The sequence below is a fragment of the Gossypium raimondii genome, chromosome 3 (assembly GCF_025698545.1).
Source record: "Gossypium raimondii isolate GPD5lz chromosome 3, ASM2569854v1, whole genome shotgun sequence".
Taxonomy (NCBI): Eukaryota; Viridiplantae; Streptophyta; class Magnoliopsida; order Malvales; family Malvaceae; genus Gossypium; species Gossypium raimondii.
The window spans coordinates 27,638,766-27,662,410 of NC_068567.1; the positions used below are offsets into that span (position 1 = coordinate 27,638,766).

General features: G+C 33.7%; 1 protein-coding gene and 3 long non-coding RNA genes across 5 annotated transcripts; 1 reads left to right on the forward strand and 3 right to left on the reverse strand.

Moving 5' to 3' along the window:
* Window positions 1-1,833: 1,833 nt before the first annotated feature.
* On the reverse strand, window positions 1,834-2,618 carry LOC105793976 (uncharacterized). Its single transcript, XR_001133665.2, has 2 exons — window positions 2,458-2,618; window positions 1,834-2,162 (listed from the first exon to the last, which is right to left on the reverse strand). It is a non-coding gene; the product is annotated as an uncharacterized LOC105793976 (long non-coding RNA).
* A 3,246-nt stretch (window positions 2,619-5,864) lies between these two features.
* LOC105793979 (uncharacterized) lies at window positions 5,865-7,662 on the forward strand. Of its 2 annotated transcripts, none has more exons than XR_001133668.2 (4): window positions 5,865-6,031; window positions 6,596-6,658; window positions 6,741-7,099; window positions 7,206-7,662. It is a non-coding gene; the product is annotated as an uncharacterized LOC105793979 (long non-coding RNA). The 2 variants fall into 2 exon arrangements; XR_001133666.2 differs by lacking the exon at window positions 5,865-6,031 and adding an exon at window positions 6,073-6,399.
* Window positions 7,663-11,445: 3,783 nt separating this feature from the next.
* LOC105793978 (probable calcium-binding protein CML43) lies at window positions 11,446-12,302 on the reverse strand. Its single transcript, XM_012622907.2, has one exon. The coding sequence runs from the start codon at window positions 12,170-12,172 to the stop codon at window positions 11,600-11,602; it is 573 nt and encodes a 190-aa protein (XP_012478361.1). The 5' UTR covers window positions 12,173-12,302; the 3' UTR covers window positions 11,446-11,599.
* Window positions 12,303-17,960: 5,658 nt separating this feature from the next.
* Window positions 17,961-19,242, reverse strand: LOC128039609 (uncharacterized). Its single transcript, XR_008194055.1, has 2 exons — window positions 18,890-19,242; window positions 17,961-18,754 (listed from the first exon to the last, which is right to left on the reverse strand). It is a non-coding gene; the product is annotated as an uncharacterized LOC128039609 (long non-coding RNA).
* Window positions 19,243-23,645: the final 4,403 nt, after the last annotated feature.

The window sequence follows — 23,645 nt, forward strand, 5'->3', positions numbered from 1 at the left end:
TATTTCATACGGAAATGTTTGTTTATGGTAACCTATAATATTTTTTAATGAAACCTATTAACTATAGTTGTCGTCATATTAGTGCACCAAATGGCAACATAAAAATTATGCCACATAGACTTTGTTTTCTCTTTCTGTAACTTCATACTGTTATAGTATATATATTTTTAAATTCATTCCCCTCTCTTTCCCTCTCTCTCATCACAATACAACCAAAAAAAAAAAAAGACACCATATTTAATTTCGTTCAAAGCAATACTTTGATTGTTGCATTGTTTGGTCTATATAAAAGGTGAAAGATAGCTTATAAAGAGGGGAAAAAAACTTATAGAAAATTGAAGACAATCCAATGGTGAAAAATACTTAATTATGATGTAGAAGTTTTGAGATTAATTTGTAGATCTAGAAATATCGTCTTCTTTTTGAAAAAATGAACGCTAGAAATGAAAAATGAATGTTGAAAATAAGAATGTGATGAAATTTGAACTAAAATAATCACCGATGAGTGGCAGCTAATAGTGGCGGCTATTGACACTAAAATCTAGAATTCAAACTCTTAAGTAATTCTACAATCGATGAAATTTGAACCTTGGACATCAAAAGCTTCAAAATTTCAAATATGCATATAAAAGAATTATCATTTATTTTTAGATAATTTTATAATATAATATTATATAAATAGTGACTTTTTTAAGAAAGTATGGAGTTTGTTTAGATAGTAAATTTCTATAGAGAATTTATCATATAAAAGTTTCAAATGATAAAATTGTTTTATTATATCATATAATATTAGGTTTTTCAATGAATTTATTACTTAGGTAACAATTTATAATAATACAAAATTACTTGACGGGCGATAAAAATATCAAAAATAAATAAATACCAATGATTGAGGCCGCCTCTAAAATCAATCTTAAATCTTTTAATTTAACCACTCATCATTTCAAATTTTTAAACTTTATAGTTTAAGGAAATATTTAAAATTTTGTGGAAGAGATAAAACCATTTTTAAATTTTATTCAATAAATTAATATTTACTTAATTCATAATATTATAGAAAATGTTGGTTATGGTTTCTTCAACATTATTTTTGGATGTTTTAATTTTAGTCTAAATTTTTCGTGATTTTATCCCCACTTTCATGATTTTATTTTTTAGTTTTAATTTTTAATCATGTTTCGGTGTATATGTGAGATTTGGAAATGTAAGGGTGCCACCAGGTCTACTAGGAATCATTTTCGAAAGTCTTTTTTATTGTCAAGTTGATTTAATGATAGCGGAGTTAAAATATAAAATTCAACAACATTTAATTTATTTTTGAATTATTTAAAAATATAATATTTGTACATCGGTTTATTGTTTGTACTATTGTGATGTATTCATCATTACTTGTATTTTATAAGAGCTGAATCGCGGGGCTCCAACTTCTAAAATGAAAAGAGAATGTATTTGGATTTTCCAACTTGCAATAATGTCAACTCCAAAATAATGTTAACAAATTACATATAGAAAAGAAGAAACATATGAGCATATCAGAATTTAATAATTTTTCTTAATGTGGTAAATCAACTTCGATTCTATTAAAATTTTAATTTATTTTAGGTGATAATTTTAAACTGTTATAGCTTAATGAAATTTAAATTTAATGATTAAATTGGAAAAAGAGTTATCCAATTTCAAATTTAACGCAGATAAAAATAATCCAGAGATCAAATGTTGTTTAATATTGGTAAAAGAAAATTAGAATTTAAAGTTTCGGATGGATGATGAGACTATAAGTATGCGAATCAATCGTTTCAACCATTACAGGATTAAAATAATTTAAAAAAGTCATAAAAATGGAAACATTCATTTTATAAATTTAAACTAATTTAAATGATATTATAAACAATTGTAATAGCCCATTTTTGCCATGGCCCGTAATAAATAAACCAAATTAAAAATTAAAGTCCAAAAAATAATAATACAGTCCAATTTTTTTACATTAGCAGGCCTAAACCCAAGTAGGCCCAATTCCCCCCATGCCCAATCACGAAGTGGTCCAACGTAAAATTGGAAGCTGAAGCCCTAGCAGCTTCCAGCGCCGCTCCTCCCACGCGCGCTTGCCTCCTCACGCACGTAGCGCCACCACGAGCCTCCACCTAGCCTCCGTACGGCCGTACCTGCAGCAGACACAAGCAAACAAGCAGCAGAGAAAACAAAAAGGAAAATAAGGGATTTTTTTTTCTTTTATTTTTGTTTACATTTTTTCTTTCTTCGGCCTATAAAAACGAAAGGCGGAAATTTTGTAAGGGGTTACGCATTCAGAATACAGAAATCAATACAAAAAATTGAAAAGAAGGTTTTTTTTCTCCTTCTCTTTTTCATTTCGTTCTTTTCTCGATTCATATTTCTTTCTTCCCTTTTTGTCAGCTATACATATATAAGGATAGATATAAAATAAAAAGCTAAGATTACCTTTTAACAGCGCCGATGAAGCCTTCTTCTCCTCTGGGCTAATCGGAGTTGAATCGACAGAGGCATGGGATTTGAAACGGCGAAGCTTTTGGGGGGGGGGCAAATGTTTAAGTTTTTTTCTTATTTTTTTTTGTTTAAGGCTGATAGCTGCTGGTTAGGGTTTTAAGGTTGATATTTATAGTGTAAAAAATGACGCCGTTTAGGGCCTGCTTCAGTGGCCTTAAAACGGCGTCGTATTGGTCACATAACCCGCGTGTGTGACCCGACCCGGGGAAGGATCCGCGCATTTTGCGACCATTGGGAGATTTGCGCAAATGGTCCCCTCTCTTTTGTGCCGAATTCGAATCGGTTCTTTTCCTTTTTTAAATTTTGCCCTTTAATTTGCTTTTTATTTTATTTTTGACCAGCGCAAAAGCGCCGCGTTTTGAGGGTTGGGATTATTTCCCTTTTAGTCCCTCGTGTCATTCGCGCGTTGTAATCTGGTCCGCGTTATTTATTTCAATTCTGTTTGTGGCTCTTTAATTTTATTTTAATCACATTTTGACCCCGCATTTTATTTTTAATTTCTTTTCTTTCATGTAAATTCGATTCTAATTATGGTTGGATCCTTTTATTAATTAGTTCAATAATTAATTTGTTGTTGTTATGTTATTCAGATTTATTTATCCTTTTTTATGTATATATATTTTACGTACTATCCTTTAATTTTTTTCTTATTATAATCATATGTATTAGTGTTAAATTTCATTATGTAGCTACAATGTATTATTAGCATTATAAATTTCTCATGTATTATTAGCTTAGATTTATTATGTATTTGTTTTAAATTCATTATGTATCATCATTTCAAAATTGTTATGCATTATTATTATTTAAAAAAAGTATTACGTATTAATATATGCATATACATATATCGTGCATCAAAACCCAATTTAACATCATTATACATTTTATTGACTCAATGATTTATACTCATGCTTCAATGTTTTGTATTTTTACATGTATTACTATATTTTAAGAATCTTCATAATAGAAACCATTTTATACGCATATATGACTTAGATTAAATTAATATTAATTTCACAATTATTATCATTATTAATTTTAAGTTGTTCCTCTAACAAGTTTTTGTATATACATGTTCGAACCTAATTATGTGTATGTATAGTCTCTTTTATAAGAAAAAGGGGAAGACCTTGTTTTATATTTGGCCTACCTCCATCTATGGATTATTTGTCATTCACTAATGTATATTATGAATTAACCTTTTGTGTGATACATTGTCATTTCATGACGCTTTATTCATCGAAAGAATTGCATTTCATTTAAATATCAAAACCAATTTATTCAAAAATCTTCAAAATACTCGAAGTTTGGAATCCTCGAGAGAATTGAGCCCTAACGTATTGGGTTCCAATTTCCTCGTCGAATCTAAATAATCGAAAATTTTCAAACATACAAATTTCAAATAAAAACCCATTCTCGGGAATTCGACACGTGGTGTCCTAACGCATTGGATATGACATGTTATTTTCTCGAAACGAGGATTTTTCTAACAGATAAAAATAAAGGCAATGTTTGATATTTAGGAATTTTGTGAAATCGAACCCTAACTTATTGGGTTTTGATTTTCTCATTGGATCCAAATAATCGCATATCCTTCTCAAAACACATAGGTTTTAAAAATCAAAGGATAAGCTTAATTTTGAGGATTTGAAATGTTGCACTCTAACTCATTGAGTGTAACAATTTATTTCTTTAAAATAAGTGAGCTTTATCTTCCAATTCGTTTTATTCAAAATAAAAGGATCGTTGATACGGGAGTTGCGCGCGGACTAAGATCGAGTTGCCAAGTCACGGGAAACTCCTACGAAAGCTCTAAACTATCAGATCTGAAACGAAACAGAAAATTAAAAGATTAGAACTTTGAATTTCCAGATCTGAAATAAAATTCCCAAATCAACAAAGAATCAAATTGAGAATAGAAATAAGTGTTAATAAGGGTTCTTGAAACCCTAAAGGAGATTACGATTCGCCCAATTGAACACCAAGATAGTTTTCCCCAAATTTCAAAGAATCTAATTTCACCGAAAAGAGTATGAATGAATCAAGAAGAACCCTAGAAATTGGGGATTTTTGGCGATTCTTTAAGATAGAAAAAGGCTAGAAACACAATAAGAGCAGCAAATAAATTAGATAAAGATTCGGCACAAGCAGAAATAAAGAAAAGAAATTGACAGCAAGCAAATAAAAGAAAAGTCCTAAGAAGCCTTGAAATCCCGAAAGATCTCACAACTCCCTTCAAACGGCTCTAATCTCCCCTCCAAAGAATATCAATGGCAAGAAGAAGGCTGGAGATGGCTCCCACAATCAAATGATTGTTAAAACAACTTTAAAGAAAACCCAAGAGAGAATTCTTGGAGAAAAACTCAAAGAGAATTTCGCACTTAAACAAATCAAATTTTGATATAATTGAGAAGTATCTAACACGGTGGCTGGCCAAGCCTTTATATAGGCTTTTCAAATATTTTCCTAATCTAATTAGAAAACTAAAACTAAACAAACTCCTAATTATTTTAATTTTAAATGGAAATTAGGCCAATGGCTTTTAATTGGGCCTCTTGGACTGAATATTTCCATAAAAATTTAAACTAAGTATTTAAAAAAAATAAAACTTTACAAATTGGGTCACTTTGACAATTTGGCCTGATTTCAAGTAAGCATGGTTTGTCTTCTTGTTTGGGCTTGGGTTGGGCCTTTGAGACTCGTATCAATCGTATTTTAAAATCTTTTCAAAATTTTGACATTAAGACATTAAAAAATCAATTCAGTACCAATTTTGGGCGTCACGAGGGTGCTAACCCTTCCTCGTGCGTAATCGACTCCCGAACTTGTTTTCTCAAAAATCCATAGACCTAAAATTATTTTCAAGGTGATCCGATCACACCACAATAAAAGATCGGTGACAACTCCCATTTCCATTTTCAAAATCGATACCCATTTTTCAAATTTCAAAAAATGGTTTCGACAACAATTTTATCCAAATTTTTATATTGATTGAATGGGTGGAGTTACCATTTTCCACTTTAATCAATCGGTTGAATCTAATTCCAACAAACATATGATTGATGTCTCGATAATAATATTTTTTTTGAAAAAATTTGGCTAGAATATATTGAAATTTGCAAAAAGTAATGTTCATTGGGCTAAACCCAATTTGCCCTAAGAAAACAAAATAACAATAGGAAACAGGCCATCATTTGTTTAGCCTACACAAAACAAAACAAAAAAGAGAAAATAAATGAAATTTTAAATTGCTTCTAGCCGAACAGTCAGTTGGTCCTCATAAATGATTCTGACTTTTCCTCTGCCCAAGACCACTGAAACGTAAAAGCATATCTTCTCAAATCTTTTCCTTGTCAATTTTCTTTTCATAACGGTGCTATTTCCAACCATTTCAAGCGTCGCCCCATATTACCGAAAGCTGAGGTCTTCCCATTTTCTTTTACTCTAAAGAACCCAGACGATTTGGCTCCAATTCTCCTCTAGATGATCTTAAGGTCTCTCCCTCCAGGTACTGTTCCTCTCCCTTCTTGAGTGTTTCTTTTGCTAGACGGTGGGCTTTTGTGATTTCTGACCTTGGGATAAAATAGAATCTGATTTCTTGATAGTGATCCTTTAAGCTTTGAATATCACTGATTATTGCCCATATTTCTGATCTGTCTCGACTTGTATTTTGGCATTTTGTAATCACTATTTTTGAGTCTCCGATTATATCTAAAGTATGATAGCCCAACTGAATCCCTAACCTTGTTGCTTGCAAACCTGCAAATACTTCCGCCGCAAATGGAGATACAATATTTTCATGAAGGGTCGACTTTGCTGCAACGATCCTACCCTCCTCATTTCTAACAACTAGGCCTGACGCAGATCTGGAGTTCTGTAAGTCGAAAGCCGCATAAAAAATATGGCCTTTTTCGCCCTTTGTAAACTTTGTCTAGGCCTCACGCTAGTTTCCACGTTGAGTTCCCTATCTCTACTCCCTTCCAGTTCCAGAATATAGCTTTTTATTTGTTTGGAGATATCCCAGTTAGTGCTTGATCTGTTTTCATATAATAAATTATTTCTGTTTGTCCAGATTAACCAGAGCCCGCAACAGAAACCCCTGCACTGTTCGTTTGTCCCTTGGTTGAAAACCCAGGTAAGCCAACTCCAAATATCCAAATGCCTGTTGTTGAGTATCCATGAAAAATTTAAGTGACTCAATATTTCCTTTGCTGTAGGGCACAGATGGAAAACATGGAAACTATCTTCTCTTTCCTGACCGCATCTCGAACATCGATCCTCAGCCATCACTTTTCGCAGCTTCAGATTGGAGAAAGTGGGAATGTAATTCCACGCTATTTTCCATACTGTAATCTTGATTTTTGAGGGCATATGTAAATTCCATAGTTTTCTGTAGAAATTTTTAGTATCGGTCTGTAAATAAACACTAGGATCAATTGTAGCTTTCTGTAATAGCTTATAGGCACTCCTTACTGAAAAGTCACCAGTTGCCTCCCCTCTTCATACTTGGATGTCTTCATGGATTGAATTTGAAAGCGGAATCTATAGTATTTTCCTAGCGATATCCGAGTTAAAGGTACGGACAATCAAGTCTCTGTTCCATGTTCTGCTTTCCTCATTGATTAAGTCGGACACTACTCTAATATTTTCAATGTTACTGTTATTCTGTAATCTGTCTGCAGTCATTCTCAGCACCCATAGATCATTCCATACTGAAATGTGGTCTCCTTTACCAACCCTCCAGCATAATCCATCTGTCAAGAGTTTTTTTGTTGACCAAATACTCCTCTAGGTAAGTGAAGGTAAGTTACTCAAAGGAGCATTTAAGAAGTTTGTTGTTGGAAAATATTTCGCTTTTAAAACTCGGGCTAATAAAGAACTCGGATAATTAAAAAGAAGCCAACCCTGTTTTGTCAGCAAAGCTATGTTGAATTTATCAAGACTTCTAAAACCTAACCCACCCAATTCTTTTTCAATGCAAATATCCTTCCAAGCACACCAATGGATCCCTTTTTTCCCCTTATTTTTCTGCCACCAAAATTTTGCAATAATACCCTCTAATTCCTTGCAAAAAGATTTAGGGAGTACAAAACACGTCATTGAGTAGGTTGGTATAGATTGTAAAACAGCTTTGACGAAAACCTCTTTACCTCATTGTGAGAGATATTTGATACTCCAATTGTCAATTCGTTGCTTGAATCCATCTTTCAACATCTGGAACGCTGCCTTCTTCCTTCTACCCACCATGCTAGGTAGCCCTAAATATCTTTCCATATCATCTGAACTTCGTACAACAAGAACTTGAGTAATTGTTCTTCTTTCTCCTTCCTAAGTATTGCTGCTGAAAAAAATTGTGGATTTTGAAAAGTTAACTTTCTGACCCGAGCAAATTTCATATTCACGGAGGACCTGTTTTAAAAAAATTGAACCCCTCTCAGTAGCTTCCCCAAACAGTATGCAATCATCCGCAAAAAGTAAATGTGAAATATGCGGCCCGCTTCTGCTTGCTTTGACACCTTTTACTTTGCTTTCCTGCATACCTAATTTCATAAGGCTAGAGAGACCTTCTCCATAGAACAAGAATAAGAACGAACTCAACAGGTCCCCTTGTCGTAACCCTCTTGAAGGATAAAAGGAGTCTCCATTATGTCCATTAAGAACCACTGAATATGAAACTGTATTAACGCATCTTAATAGTTGGGTCACCCACTCTAAATCAAAACCCATTTTCTTCATTATTTCCTCCACAAAATTTCATTCCACCCTATCATATGCCTTGCTCATATCCAACTTGACCGCCATAAAACCCTTCTTCCCTGACCTCTTCTGTTTCAACGTATGGATTAATTCATAAGCCAGCAACACGTTATCCGAGATCAATCTTCCAGGTTCGAAAGTGCTTTGTGCAGGATCAATGCATTTGTCTAACACTTTCCGAATGCGATTCGCTAAAACTTTAGCCATTAATTTGTAGATTACATTACACAAACTAATAGGCCTAAAGTGCGATATATCCACTGGATTTAAAATTTTCGGAATTAAAATAATATTTGTTCTATTGACTGGGCCTATCTCCATCCTTCCATTCAGTTGATCAAGACAAAAAGAAGTGACCTCCTCTCCGATAATTGCCTAACACTTCTGATAGAATACCGCTGAAAATCCATCTTCCCCTGGTGCCTTAGTGGGCCCTAATTCTGTCAAATTCTGCTGAATCTCCTCTTTTGTATATCTCTCTTTTAGCATTAAATTATCTTCGTTTGAAATACATCGATGAACTCCAGATAAAACATGCTCATAATTTGCAGATCTGCCAGCGGAAAATAACTGTTTGAAATATGATCTAGCAATCATTTCCATTTCCTTTAATTCTTCCGTCTCCCTCCCATCATCATTCTTCATTTTCTGAATCAGGTTCCTCTGTCGTTTCTGTGTAGCTTGTTTGTGGAAAAATGCTGTATTTTTATCCTCAAATTTCAACCAGTTAACCCTCGCTTTTTGTTCCCAATAGCACTCATCCTTTTCGATCTCGAAGTTAAGTTGGATCTTTGTATCAATCAGGTCGGCTAAATTTTCTTCATCTCTTTCTACTTCTAGTAGTGAAGCCAATTTTGATGATAACAACTTCTTCCTTTCTTTTCTAAAAAACCGAATTTAACTAGCCCATCTCTCCAGCCCCCTTTTCATACTGTCCAACTTGCTTAAAAACTCTCCTTCAGAATGCTCTCATATGTCTTTAACCGTAATTAAGAACGAATCGAGTTATTCGAGTTAATCGAGTTATTCGAATCAACTCGATTTTTTTTTCGAATTTCGAGTTCGAATCGAGTTGAGTTTTCGAATTCGAATAACTCGAATAATTCGAATATCAAACTATAATATTTTACATTTTTACCCAAAACTCCCAAACCTTTTTACTTTTCCCTCAAAACTTTTACTCCTTCCCACTTTCCCCCCAAAACTTTTACTCCCCTCCCCTCCCAACCCCCCAATCTACCCAAAATCTATTTTCCACCAAAATTTTACTCTCCCATTTATTTTTTCTCAAAATTTTACTCCCAAAACCCTCAAAACCTTTTATTTTCCCCAAAATTTTACTCCTCCCACTTTTCCCTAAAACTTTTATTCCTTCCCATCCCACCTTCCATCTATCCCAAACCCTTCCCTCCAATTTTTTTAATATTTTCCTCCCAAATTTTACTCCCCTATTTACTTTCCTCAAACTTTTATTCCCCAAAACTTTTATTTTTCCCTAAACTTTTACTTCTCACCCTTTACTCCCAAATAAAAATCAAAATATCCAAAAAAATCACTAAACATAAATAGTAATAATTTTATTTATATCTACTATTTATATTATTAAATTAAATTTCACATTTTATATTATTTATATTATTGAATTGTTTAGTCATATTGAATATTTATATTAAAATTGAATTATTAATTATGCCATAAAATATCCGTGTTAAAATTTTATATTGGTATCAATTTCACATTTTATTTTTAAAATAACTTTTATTAAAAAATCATATTTTTACATTTAATATATTTTTAATTCTAAAATACATAGTGACAAGAATCAAGATAATTGAAACAACTAAGCAAGCAAAGAAGCTAACCAAGATATAAAAATTAATAAATAAATTATGAAGTGATGAAAGTTAATAAAAAATTTGATTAAGGTGGACAAATTTTATTACGATGGATGACAATGGTTACAATGACCCAAAATTATTTTTTAAAATTTAACTCGAACAAATATATTCGATTCGATTCGATTCGAATTCCATCTCACTCGACTCCATTCGAGAAAACTTCAAATAAAGTTAGGATGATAAAATGAGATTCGAAAACTCGATTAACTCGAAAATTTTCGATTCGATTCGATTCAATTCGACCGAATGCTCACCCCTAAGTCGCATCCCATCTCTTTAGTTTCCACTCCTCCCGTAATCCTTACTTCACAAAAGGAATCACTATGGCCAGACGACCACAATAAAAGCAAAAAAGTGATAGCCTTTCATATTTAAACCAAACATATGAACACTTTCCATAACACATTTTCTGTTTTTTCATTTTCAAAGGACGCCTTATATCAATTTTGACTCTTATTCTCATGAAATTTCTACTTTCTTTTCCCAGACTTAAGCCATCATACTCCATGAACTCTCCTATGAAATTTCCAATTTGAATTGCCAGATTTTTCGAGACAAAACCGATTGGAACATTATATAGTTGAACCCACAAAGGTGAGTAAATTAATGATACCTTCAAAGGATCCTCCCCCCTTTGCAACTTATGAAGAATCAATAAATGATTGTTCAAAGTCCAAGGTGAACCTTTGATAACCCTTTCAAGATCCATTATATGAAAAAATTGAAATAAATACCTTTTTTCCCCCAGATCTCTAATCTGAACTCCTCTTACGGGGTGCCACAAATTTGCCATTGTACTCCTCATTGCTGGAAAATGAACAATACTTGCTGTTAAAAAGCATCCCACCAATTGCAAAACTTTCGTTTCTCTATCCGTGTCCGCTTCAGTTTGTACTTGTAGAATTTCATCTTCCTCCTCCTCCAGAGATAGTCCTGCAAATTCCATCTCCATACTAACTCGTTCCTTCAATTGCTGGACTAAAGAGATCTGAATATCAAGTTGCCGTCACATCAAGAGACGGAAAGCAAAAACAAGATAAAAACTTTAAAAAAACAAGAGAAAACCCTAAAAACTACAAGAGAGCGTAGACAGAGGCGTGCTAATTTAGCAGACTTTTTTCTCGATATTAATATTTAGTTATGCTATCTTTTAATTAAATTTTAATGTCATATGTTTATTAATTAATTAATTATTCTTATTTTCAGATTAAACGTAATTTGTCCAGAATAATTAATTTGTTTTGAAATGAGATTGGATTAAGCTGAATATCGTAAAATTAATTTCATCGTAATATTACTGGGTTATAAAAGTACAAGAATGTTGGGCAAGACAGCGACGAGGAGCAGCACACAAATTCATAAACGAAATTAACAACAGAAAGAAAGAAATTGTGTAAAGAAGGGGATGGGATCCGATCCAATCAGGAGGTGTGGACGACAACGCTCTGCATCATGTGCTTGAACTCGAAGAAATCCACACGACCATCATGATTTTGGTCAACGCAGCATATCATCTTCTCCACTCTATCAATCTCTCTTCCTTCTGGCAATCCCAGTTTCCCCAACACCGCCTGCAATTCCTCCGCCGATATATACCCATCCCCGTCCTCATCGAACACTTTAAACGCCTCCGTCAAATCTGATTCTGATTCATCCTCTTCTGCAACCTCCTCCTCCATCTCCAACCCGAACAACCTTTGGTCCAATGACTCATGCAAAGCAACAAACCCGTCGTACGTGAGGCCGATGTTACCGGACTTTATGAACGACCTGATGGTTGAATCTAGATCTGAAACATCGGTTTCAAGGCCTAGACGAGTAAGGGCCTGATGGATCTCTTGGACAGTGATGAGGCCATCGCGGTTCTTGTCAAAGATATCAAATACGCGTCGCAGACGGAGTGAGTTTAGACTGGAGCAGCGTAGACGAAATGACGAAGACGAGGGCCTTCTATCCAGGCTGCGTTTGCATTCAGAATCTGCTGCTGCTGCCATTTACGGTCTGTTTTATCTACGTTGGGGGTTTCTTATTAATTGCAACAGCTTACCAAGAGGGAAAGGAGGTGTGTGTTGGGGTTGAGAATGGCTACTATTATATGTTCTCCTATTTCAACATTTAAGGCTGCTACCATATAATACATATATGTTAGCCGTCCTGTCCAGCAAGCCTCTTAACACCTTTTCTTGGGGCATTCATTTCTACACGTATTGCCATGTCTCTTTAGGGAAAATTGCTATAGAAGTCCCTGTACTAGGATTTAAATTATATTTTGGTCACCTAAAATGAAATTCTTACAATTTGGTAACTTAACTTTTAGGGCACTTTCATTTTAGTCACCCAAGCGTTCAATCTCTAATGACGGTTAACTATACACGCCATATCATGTTTACACTTTCATTTTGGTCACCCAACTTTTAGGTTACTTTCATTTTAGTCACCCAAAAAATATTTTTTTCTAAGTATTGATTGGGATAAAAAAAAGGATTAAAGTAAAAAAGTGCTAAAAACTAAAATAATACACAAAATTATCAAATTTTAATTATTTATCTCATTTTCAAAATTCTAAATTCTATTTTTAAAATTGAAATTTTAAATTTTAAAACATCAAAATAAATTGAATAAATTGTTGAATTTTTTTATCCATTGATAAGGTTAACCAATTTGCTACTATAATTTTTAACATTAATATTTAAAATTTATATTTCAAAACTCAAATTTAGAATTTTCGTACAATTTGAGAATTTTGTGTATTACTTTAGTTTCTACCATTTTTCCACTTTAATCCTTGATTTTTTTACCCCAATCGATACTTAAAAAATATGTTTTTTGGGTAGCCAAAATAGAAGTGACCAAAATAAAAGTATTAACATGATGTGGTGTGTACAATTAACTATTATTAAAGATTTAATGTTTGGATGAGTAAGTGAAAGTTTCTTAAAAATTAGATGACCAACTAGATAGTTTACCCTTTGAATATTTGTATATTAAATTTAAAGAGCATTGGTGGTGTCGTGGGTTATTGGGTGGAAACATTTGACCTTGTGCCGTGGGGGGTGGTGGGCTGTGATTTGACTTCACGGACACGGTCATGGTCTGAATTCGCCTTCCAAAGATCCTCCTCTTTTTTCAATTTTAATTTCTTTGAATTTGCAATTTGGCCACACAAATACACGTTTCTCATTGGAATTACCTAAACCCATTCAAAGTCGTCTAAATGAATTTTCTTACCTCTCACCCATTATGTCTTCTTTTTCCTCTACATACTTGGCTTGCCGTATATGGTCATTTAAGCTGCTGTAATATTTTAATTACAGAATTTCATTTAATTATATTTTCGAATAAATTATGCAGGATGATTTTTATTTTTCGAATAAAATATATTTATGGAATTAAAATTCTTTTTAATTATAATGCAATGTCTTAGAATTATTTTTAGTATCCAAACACACCTTTATAATAAAATACATTGATAAGGTTGGTTGAGGGTCAATTTTATTTTATTTGGTATTTCATTGTTCATATTTGGGGTTTGTGACTACCCTTCTTAACAATGATAAATGTTATGTTTTTATTTGTTTTTAAATTTGTAATGTGACATACTAAATCTAGTAACCATTTTAATTTAAAGGTTTATAGGTTTAAAATGCCTTCAAAAAAAAAACCTCTAGACTTAATTCACTTCCAATTGAATCCCTACCGCGAATTTAAAAAATTAATTAAGTCTCTCCATTAATGATTTTAACATGAGTTGATTTTAATAATCAACGTGGTCCAATTGAGGTTGAATTAAGTTGTAGGGCTTTAGGGCTTTTTAGACCTATAAGCTTAATTATCTTTTACCTTTATATTAATTATTGTATTAATGCTTTTAATTATATAGAAAAAACAAATAAGAAATTAAATTATTACAATATCTAGGGGCGTAGTTAAGGGTTAGCAGGGCTTGCCCCTAAAATGAAAAGTTTTCTATTTAAACCTTTTAAATTTTTTAAAATTTTAATTAATAGACTTTGCACTTTATTTTTCTAATATATATTATGTTTTTCTTTTGCAATATGAAATAATTCTACATGGCTTCTCAATGTTTGAGCTGTTGATCATGGATGTTCGTCTTAATGCCCACATATTAATTTGAGTTGCAAGAATTATTTACTTGTGCTATGTGCATGACAATGATTCGCTTATGTTAAGTTGTGTGAGTTTTACCAAAAAATAATAATTCTATATTTCAGTTAAATATTTTTAACATTAAAATATTCATTTATATTAAAATTTTACACATATATATATATATATATATGTTAATATTTAAAATTGATATTGTATTTGGCTAAAATAAAATTTATATATTGTCCACAAATTTAATATATTCATACCAAGTTATTTATGGTTGAATAAGCCAAGCTTTGAGCTGTATTTTAGTTTGCTCAAAACTCAATTTGCAACGTTTTTCAGTATTTAAAAATATGTGTTTTCTTGTTGAGTAAACTACATTGCATTTCACTCGATTATGCTTAATTTTTTGTCATCTAATTTTAAAATTTTCAAAATAATCACCCAATTATTTGGGTTTGTTTTTCTTTTTGTCTATTTTTGTCAAGTGTCATTCAATATGCTTGACAAAAGAGTGAAGTGACATTTTTAAAATTAGTATAACGACAAATTCAGGCCTCAACTTTTACATATTGTGTTAATTTAGTCGTATTTTTAAAATTTAACCCTCAACATTACAGATTATCTTAATTTGATCCTAATTTTAAAAAATTCAAAAAAAAATGCTCTCTTGATTCTTCTCTTAGCTCTGGTCTCACTCACCCTCTCAAATCGCCATCTTCACCTTCTTCCGACAATAACAAACCAAGACCTCAAACCCGAACTCAAAAGCCATCCCTATTTGGCAATTAAACTGGCAATTGATATATATATTTGGTATAAGGATAAATTGATATGAAATGGGTATGAAGTTTATATGATTTACTATGAATTTAATTGAGAATTCAAGCTATGAAATGAAAAATAATGTTTGTCATTAATTTGAAATGAGATGTATTTTGGGTAAATAGATTGTATGATATGATGGTTGTATGTTTTGATTTTGAAATGTGCATATGATACGTATTTAGTTTTGATGTGAATGACTATGTTTGAATGTGAATGATTGAGCTATTGTGATGAGATTATCATGGTGAATAATCATTATTTGATAAGTTTAACATAGTGAATAATAATGCATAATGGTTAAGTTGATTGAGAGATGAAGGGTACTCTAGATGCATATAAAGTTTGGTATGAAATGCACGTAGCATAGTGTCATGTTTTGAATGTACATGATTAGGTGTTAAGTTGAATACTAACTTTGAAGTGGTGGAATTATGGTTGAAAATGACTGAATGTGGTATTTAGCATGTTAAAATTGGTTTTTTATAAGTATTATGATATGCTTATAAGCATCATTGAATTTGGGTTATAGTTTTGAGCATGACCGGTACATAAAACTTATGATTTTAGCCATCTAGGTAAAAGTATCGATACTAGGGACCAATGTATCGATATTTGACCAAATGAATAATGTTTTGAAAATGACAGAATGCCAAAACCGTATTTATATCGATAATAATATCGATACCTATCATAAAAGTATTGGTATTTGTTACTTTGGTATCGATACCTAGTTCCAAAGTTTAAAAAATTTTCAGATTGGTCCTTAATCATGCTCAAATATATTAAACTTTGTTTGTATTCTCAATTTAGTCCCTACTTTACTAATAACTTCTATTATGCATGAATTTGGATTAATTTGATGGTTTTAATTGAATTCAATGTTATAATTTCTGTGTGAATATTCCAATGTTTGTTGTAGCATTCCGTAACTCGAGTTCGGCAACCAGGCCAGGTGAGGGGTGTTACAAAACTTAAATTAATTCTCAGGTCATTTTCATACTAAGTGAGAAAATTGCATCTAGATCCATGAGTCGATAAATTCCTTAAAGAGATTAACGATCAGATATGGGAATAATTAACGGAAGAATTAAGGTTTGTTTTAGAATTAGTTGGCTTAAATTAGATGTGCTTAAACCCTAGGATTGACAACCCTACGAAGTAATCTAGGTAAACGAGGTTAAGAGAATAGTTTACCGAGTACCTCTTAATTTATCCTAATTTAAATGGAGAGGTCGAGAGCTAAGTTGTTTTTGTCAATTAATTAATTAGTTAAAGGCTGAAAGGTAATAACTGGTTAGTTATTAGCTAATTCATAAAACCCAAATTCTGAAGTTAATTATGAACACTAACGTGAGCTAATATTTTGATTATTTTTCTGCGTTAATTTCAATTATTAATTTGTCTTCCATAGTTTTATTTAATTTAGGATATTTTTGTTATTCAATTTTAATTTGGTTTTTTTGTACTATAATTTTAGATTATTACTGTTTAGCCCTATTAGTGTAGGAAATAATTTTTAGTCTAATTCAACCTCCCTTGGGTATGATCTTCGAAATACTTCTCGGAGTGTTTTGTTGTAACATTTTACTATATTACAAATTGACCCGTATACTTGTGGATACCACTGCTTTATTTGATATCTTTTTCTTGCAGTATTTCTAGTCTAGACATTCGCACGTCTAAGGACGACCGATTTGCTGCTACTAGAAAAGGAGGAGAAAGATGAGAAAATCTCCTCTTTTCCTCTTTTTATTGTTTTCTTTGGACATTCTTCAAAGTCAAAGGTCAAAGTCATTTTAAATGTGTAGCCCATATTGATCTCTCCTCTAAATTCCAATCCAATTGCTCAAAATAAATATCAATATCCAATATCTCCAATATAAAATTTATGAACATAACGCATTGAGAAAAGACTAAAATGCCCATTATGTAGTAAAATTGCACTTTAATCCCTTTTGTCTGCAACCTCGTACAAGAATTATTTAAGCCCTAAACCTCACTTTTGTACCTATGATCTAGATCTCTCTCCAGTAAGTTTTCACCTAAAACCTTAGTTTGTCCAAGTGACTCACTTATTTTACTTACAAAATGCACTTTCAGAAACAATTCCAATAGAACAAATTAAGTGCTAAAACTCTATGTCTCTCTAGTCTAGACAAGTGTCAGACATTTAAGCATTTTTGGACTTGTTGTTATGCATATCAATTATAATAATTTCCACCAAAATAGCTTATAAAACAAGAATAAGAATATCCTAATAAAGTTTAAGATAAATTAAAGATCTTCATTATGTTCTTTTAAGAAAGTCAAGCTAATCTCCACCGAATAGGGGGATCCAATTACATGATTTAGATCAATCTAATCTTCAATTATTTGTCTCTCCATTAGACTGATCTTTATAGATGGGACCAATATACATTCATGAGATTAAGTTATGAATCCTGAGCAACCACGGGCACAGTTGTAATTGTTTTCATAACAACTCCGAATAAAGAGTTAGATTCCAATAAACTTCAACTCATTCTGCCCATATCTTAACAAATAAATTACCTTTAATGGAAGAATACAAATAATTGAGATAAATTTTCATAAAGTCAGCGCATATCTTCTTGATTGAATATCTCAATATATAAGGTAAGTAAATCACATTAAAATCCTTAAAAAGATACCTTATTTGATTTGATTTATTCCAATTATAATATTGAAATTGATTGTACAAAATCTTCAAAAATATAAGCAAATGACCGAAATATTTGAATCAAACATGCCAACAAATAAGACAATTGTAGCTACTATTGTAATTGGAAAGTAAAACTTACACCATCAATAATTGCAGTTGCCAACACAAAATCATAATTAATAACATAAAATCAAACTAAATTTAAAGTATAAGAATACATATTACACTTATTTTCAAAATCTAAATTGAAACAAGTGATACCTCATGCTTTCAATACGAAGAACAATAATATTATATCTTAAGGTTCTCTTGCTCTCTGGATTATGTCTGATATTGTAATCTCAATCGATGATCGTGAAGGAGATGGAGATGGAATCAATGAGGATTGTAACACAAATAAGGTCAGATTCAAAGAAATAGGTGATGACCTTGAGGAAAATATGGTGGTTGATTCTGTCCCAGTGCCTAGAACCTCTTGGAAGGACAAGTTGTTGGAAGGGAGAGCCGTTGGTTCTTTTGCTTCTCCTATGACTCTGGAAGGTTGTACTGATGAGGAATTTGATTCTGAAGATGGTGATATCTCAAGATCTACTGTCAACGAAATCCCGACCATTGACTTCTCTGAACAAATTCAGAAGCTACTGGTTAAGGACATGGACTCGACAGTTATGGTTAAATTGCTGGGGTGCAACATAGGGTACGGAGTCCTTTTGAATCAGATTTTCAGTCTCTGAAAACCTACCGAACTGTTCCACCTCATGGATGTAGAGAACAGATACTATCTAGTAAGATTTCAAAACAAAACAAATTATGAAATGGTTTTGACGCAAGCTCCATGGCTTGTGTTCGGCCATTACCTTATCGTTCAACCATGATCAATGGATTTTAATCCTCTGAAACCCTTCCCAAGCACGGTTCTGGCTTGGATCCACTTTCCTAGGTTACCGGGGTTGCTCTACAAACGACGGGTTTTAGGAGAAATCATAAATTTTGTTGGAAAAGTAGCTAAACTTGACATCAAAACTGAAAGTGGAGTAAGGGATAGAGTCGTTAAAATGATAGTTTTTATAGATTTAGAAAAGCTGTTCACCTCTCAAATTTTGGTTAATGGGAAAGTTCAGAGAGTTGAGTTTGAAGCTTTACTAGCCGTTTGCTTCACCTGTGGCCGTTATGGTCATTTGAAAGGTCTTTGTCCATTTACATTAGTAGATCAGAATATAGACGCTAATAAAGGAAGAGTCTCCAAGTCATTGGCCAAGAAATTTAATTCGACAGTGACGGGGCAATAATTCGGGCCATGGATGATCGTTGAGCGTAAATCCAAGTGGAATCAGGCTGACGCTCGATCTCAAAAGGTGAAAATCACGGCTACAAGATTGGAAGGGTCTAAATTTGAAGCTTTGAATTCACTGGAGGTAATTTCTGTTGAAAAAGGGGAAGACGAATCTGCTACTTTGGGGGCTAGGTTCTAGCAAGGAGCTTTTCTTAAAAATTTAAAGGGTAAAGGAAAAGGGCCAAGAATTGGGTCATCGGATGGAGAAATGAAAGACAATAAAGATATGGGCCAGTCATCTTTGATGAGGACCAACGGGCTGAGGGGAAATTTGCTATTTGAGAATGTCGGGCTTGAGATTGGAAATGTTGGTGAGGGATTGGATAAATCGATTGGGCATGTAGGGGCTGTGAGTGGGCTAGTGTAGCTGGAGATTCAAAACAGTTTGGACACTCCTTCTCAAAAGCGTGCCGAACAGGCCTGGGGTCATTCGACTGAGAGGGAACCAATAGGTATTAATATTCTTAAAAATGTTTCTCCTACTATTTCATTCGATAATTCCTCTATGTACATTAAACCTACTTTTGAAGGCCCTATAGAGACTGTTGTAGACTTGAATGCAGAATTCTTAGACCCTAATAGGCATTCGGCAGTTATATTTAAAGAAAATTTTGACCCAAATTCCTTAACGAATAAGGTCAAAGATGGGACGTTGTCTTGTGAAAATCCCATTGCTAATGCTAAAAAGGTTGTTTCTAGTGGTAAAGGAGCGAAAGCCCGTTTTGGCAAAATCATTAATAGATTAAAGGCCGTGGGGGACACTTTGATTGGCCTTTAGAAAAAATGGTCAATGGTAGCAAAGCTGACTCGATCATTGCAAAGCTTGGATTCTAGTATTCGCACTGGGTAAAGGCTATTGGTTTTTCAGTTGGTATTTGGACCGGTGGAGGGACTCGGTGTCTGTTGAGGTCCTCAAAAGTTATCCTCAGTTTGTTCTAATTAAAATTGTTGGCAATATGTTCAAAAGGTTGTTTTATGTCACTTTTGTTTATGATAGCCTTGATAGTCGGAAATAGAGATTTCTTTGGGAGCTTTGCAAGGACTTGTTCTATTTGATGGGTCTTTGTGGTTGGCAATTGGGGATTTGAACGCCATTTTGTCTCTTTTCGAAAAAATATAGCGGGTGAAGCATGGGGAAAATGTGTCCACTTTTTGGGGATTTTATGGATTTGTCTAAATTGGATGATTTGAGTTTCAGGGGACCACAATTTACTTGGCAGAGAGGAGGGGTTGATGAAAGATTGGATAGGGCTATCTGTAATGATGATTGGATTTCTGCTTTTTCGAACTCAATTGTGGCGTACTTACCTCAGCTTAAGTCTGGTCATAGGCCATTGTGTTTATCTTTATAGCTTGAATGCCACATTTCGAGGGACGTTCTTTTAGGTTTTTAGCAAGTTGGATTGAGCACCCAATTTTCTCTGATTTTGTTAAAGAAAAATAGGAGGACTTAGAGAACATGATATTGGCGCACTTAGAATTTACAGAGTGTGTTAAGAAATGAAACAATAAGGTGTATGGGCACATAATTTCTCGTAAGAGGCCTTTGACTAGGAAACTTAATAATATTCAATATGCACTGGATAAAAAGGAATCTACCTACCTTAGCCAGGTCGAAATTGAAGTTAGAGAGGAACTTAAAAGTGTTTTACACCATTAGGAGATCCTTTGGTGCTAAAAGGCTAGGTGTGGTTGGTTGTTACTTGGTGATTGCAATACTAAATTTTATCACAGGCGTACTTTGAAAAGGGGGAAACAAAACAAAATTTCTGCACTAAGGAATTAGTTGGGAGAGTGGAATTTGGATGAAGAACAATTAAAAATTGAGGCGGTTAATTTTTATGTGAGGTTGTATGGGGAACAACCAGGTCTAATAATTGGTTTGCCTCCAAATGCATTATTGTACCTTAGTGATAGAGATTTGAATGTTCTTAATAAAGCAATATCAGATGAGAAAATTAAATTTGCTCTTTTTGACATGGCCCCGTTGAAGTCCCTAGAGAGTGACGGTTATCATGCCCTATTCTATCAAAGTCAGTGGCATCATGTAGATGCCTTTGTCTGTAGGTGGATTAAAGAGGTTTTCTTTGGAGAGTATTGATTCGGATTTGAATAACTCACTTATCATACTCATCCCTAAGGTTCAAAACCCGAAAACTATCTCTAACTTTCGGCCAATCAGCCTATGCTCTGTTCTCTACAAATTGGTTATGAAGATTATTGTAAATCGGTTCAAAATGGTATTTCCGAGAATCATTACTCCTAAACAGACTGGGTTTGTAGCAGGTAGGAACATCACTGACAATATCATTATCGCCCAGGAGGTTATTCACTCTATGCGGAGCAATCAGAAGAATAAGAAATGGATGGCGATTAAAATTGATTTAGAGAAGGCATATGATCGTGTGCGCTAGGAATTCATTGATGCCTCCCTTCAGGCTGCAAATATTTCTAACTTTCTCTAAAATGTTATTATGTCTGCTATTTCTAGTTCCACTATGCATGTTTTGTGGAATGGAGTTCCAACGTGGAAATTTTGGCCATGTAGAGGTGTTCTCCAGGGGTGTTCGTTGTCTCCTTACTTGTTTATTCTATGTATGGAATGGTTCGGTCATAGTATTCACTCCGCCATTGATTTTAGTAGTTGGACTCCCATTCGCCTTGCTTGTACAGGTTCACCTTTGTCCCATCTCTTTTTTGTAGATGATTTGATTCTTTTTGGACATGCGGAAGAGTCTCAAGCCAGGGTAATTAAGAATATTCTTGATGAGTTCTGTGGTTATTCGAGTCACCGGATTAACATGCAGAAAACTAATATTTTCTTTTCCAAAAGAGTTGATGGTAGCTTTAGGAGACGTATATGTACAAGCTTCAGATTTCAGGAAGTGAGTAACTTGGGCTCTTGTCTTAGTGTTCCTCTTCTTCATGAGAAGGTCTCTAACAACACTTTGATATTTTTTGTGGAAAAGGTACGTAATAAATTGTCAAGCTAGGATGTCAGACAACTCTTTTTAGCTGGGAGGGTGACCTTGGCTTAGTCGGTTTTGCTCTCGATCTCAAGTTACTTTATGCAAACTATGCTAATTCCTAAAGGCCTTTGTGATGATATTGAGCGCATAGTTCGATAATTTATATGGGGCTCCTATAATGGTGGTAAGAAGATGACTTTAGTTAGTTGTGACTCGATGTGTCAACCTAAACCAAATGGAGGTCTGAGGTTGTGACATTTAAAGGAGCATAACTCTTCTTTTATGATGAAGGTCGGCTTTAATTTCGTCTCAAACTCTAAGGCTCTTTGGGTTGGGGTTCTGCGGTGGAAGTATGGGGTTCAAAAAGGTTTACTTAAGACTTTATCAAGAGGAAATTGTTATTTTTTATGGAGATCTCTTTCTATGATTTGGCCTCTTTTACGCAAAAATTTAATATGGTCTGTTGGAGATGGGAGTTGTATTAACTGCTGGCAAGATCCTTGGATCCTGAATTATGGACCATTGTTTAAACAGGTACCTTTCATTGCTAATCTTAATATGGATTGCCCTCTTAGAGACATGGTTATTGAAGATGGTTCGTAGAATTTGGAGCTGTTTCATCTTTGGGTTTCTGAAGAGGTCATTAGTAGGATCGTAGGTGTCCCACCACCTCATCCATCTTCTGGACCTGATAAAATTATCTAGCAAGGCATTACAAATGGTTCCTTTTTCTCTCAAAAGTGGTTATGGTAAGTTACGATAAGGTGTCTTGAACTTAAAAGATTCGATTTGGCAGCTTCCGTGGAAATTTCAAGGACCTTAACATGTTAGATTCTTTATCTAGCTGGCCCTTAAACAACGCTTGCTTACGAATGCGGAAGGGGTAATGAGAGGAGTTGCTGATGATAGTACATGCGTTCTTTATGGCTAAGATTCTGAAGAGGTTTTACACGTCCTGAGAGACTATCTTGTGGCTAGAGAAATTTGGATTAAATTCATTCAAAGAGAACGATTATTTAGCTTCTACTTCGAAACATTATTCAAATGGATGTCAAATAATCTTCAAAATAATCAGTATCCTATTTTGGGCGGGGTTTTTTGGTCGTGTCTGTTTGGAATTATTTCTTGGCACATTTAGAAGAATCGTAACATGTTTATGTTTCAAGGCATCTCTTGGAGCACTGATGAAATTTTTAAAGTTTCCCTTAGCTAGGCTAGATAGTATGCCTCAATTTTAAAGCTTCCTCCTCACAAAAAGTTCAACTCTGGTGGTATTTCTCAACTTTCTTGTAATTGGGTGTGCTTGAACATGGACGGTTCGGTTCGAGTTGAGAAGGGTTTCGCTGCAGCTGGTGGTTTAGTGAGAGATCATAACGGAGGATGGATGTTCGGTTTTGGCAGATACTTAGGAAATTTCAGAGTTTCAGAGTGTGAGCTATGGGGTATATTGGATTGTCTGAAGCTTATTTTTGATCGTTGTTTGGAAGGAGTCTTAATTCAAACAGATTGCCTTGAAGTCGTTAATGCCATTTAGGAGGGTTCTA

Coding starts and splice junctions, on each gene's coding strand:
- LOC105793978 (XM_012622907.2), bottom strand. CDS start 12,172: ATGGCAGCAGCAGCAGATTCTGAATGCAAACGCAGCCTGGATAGAAGG.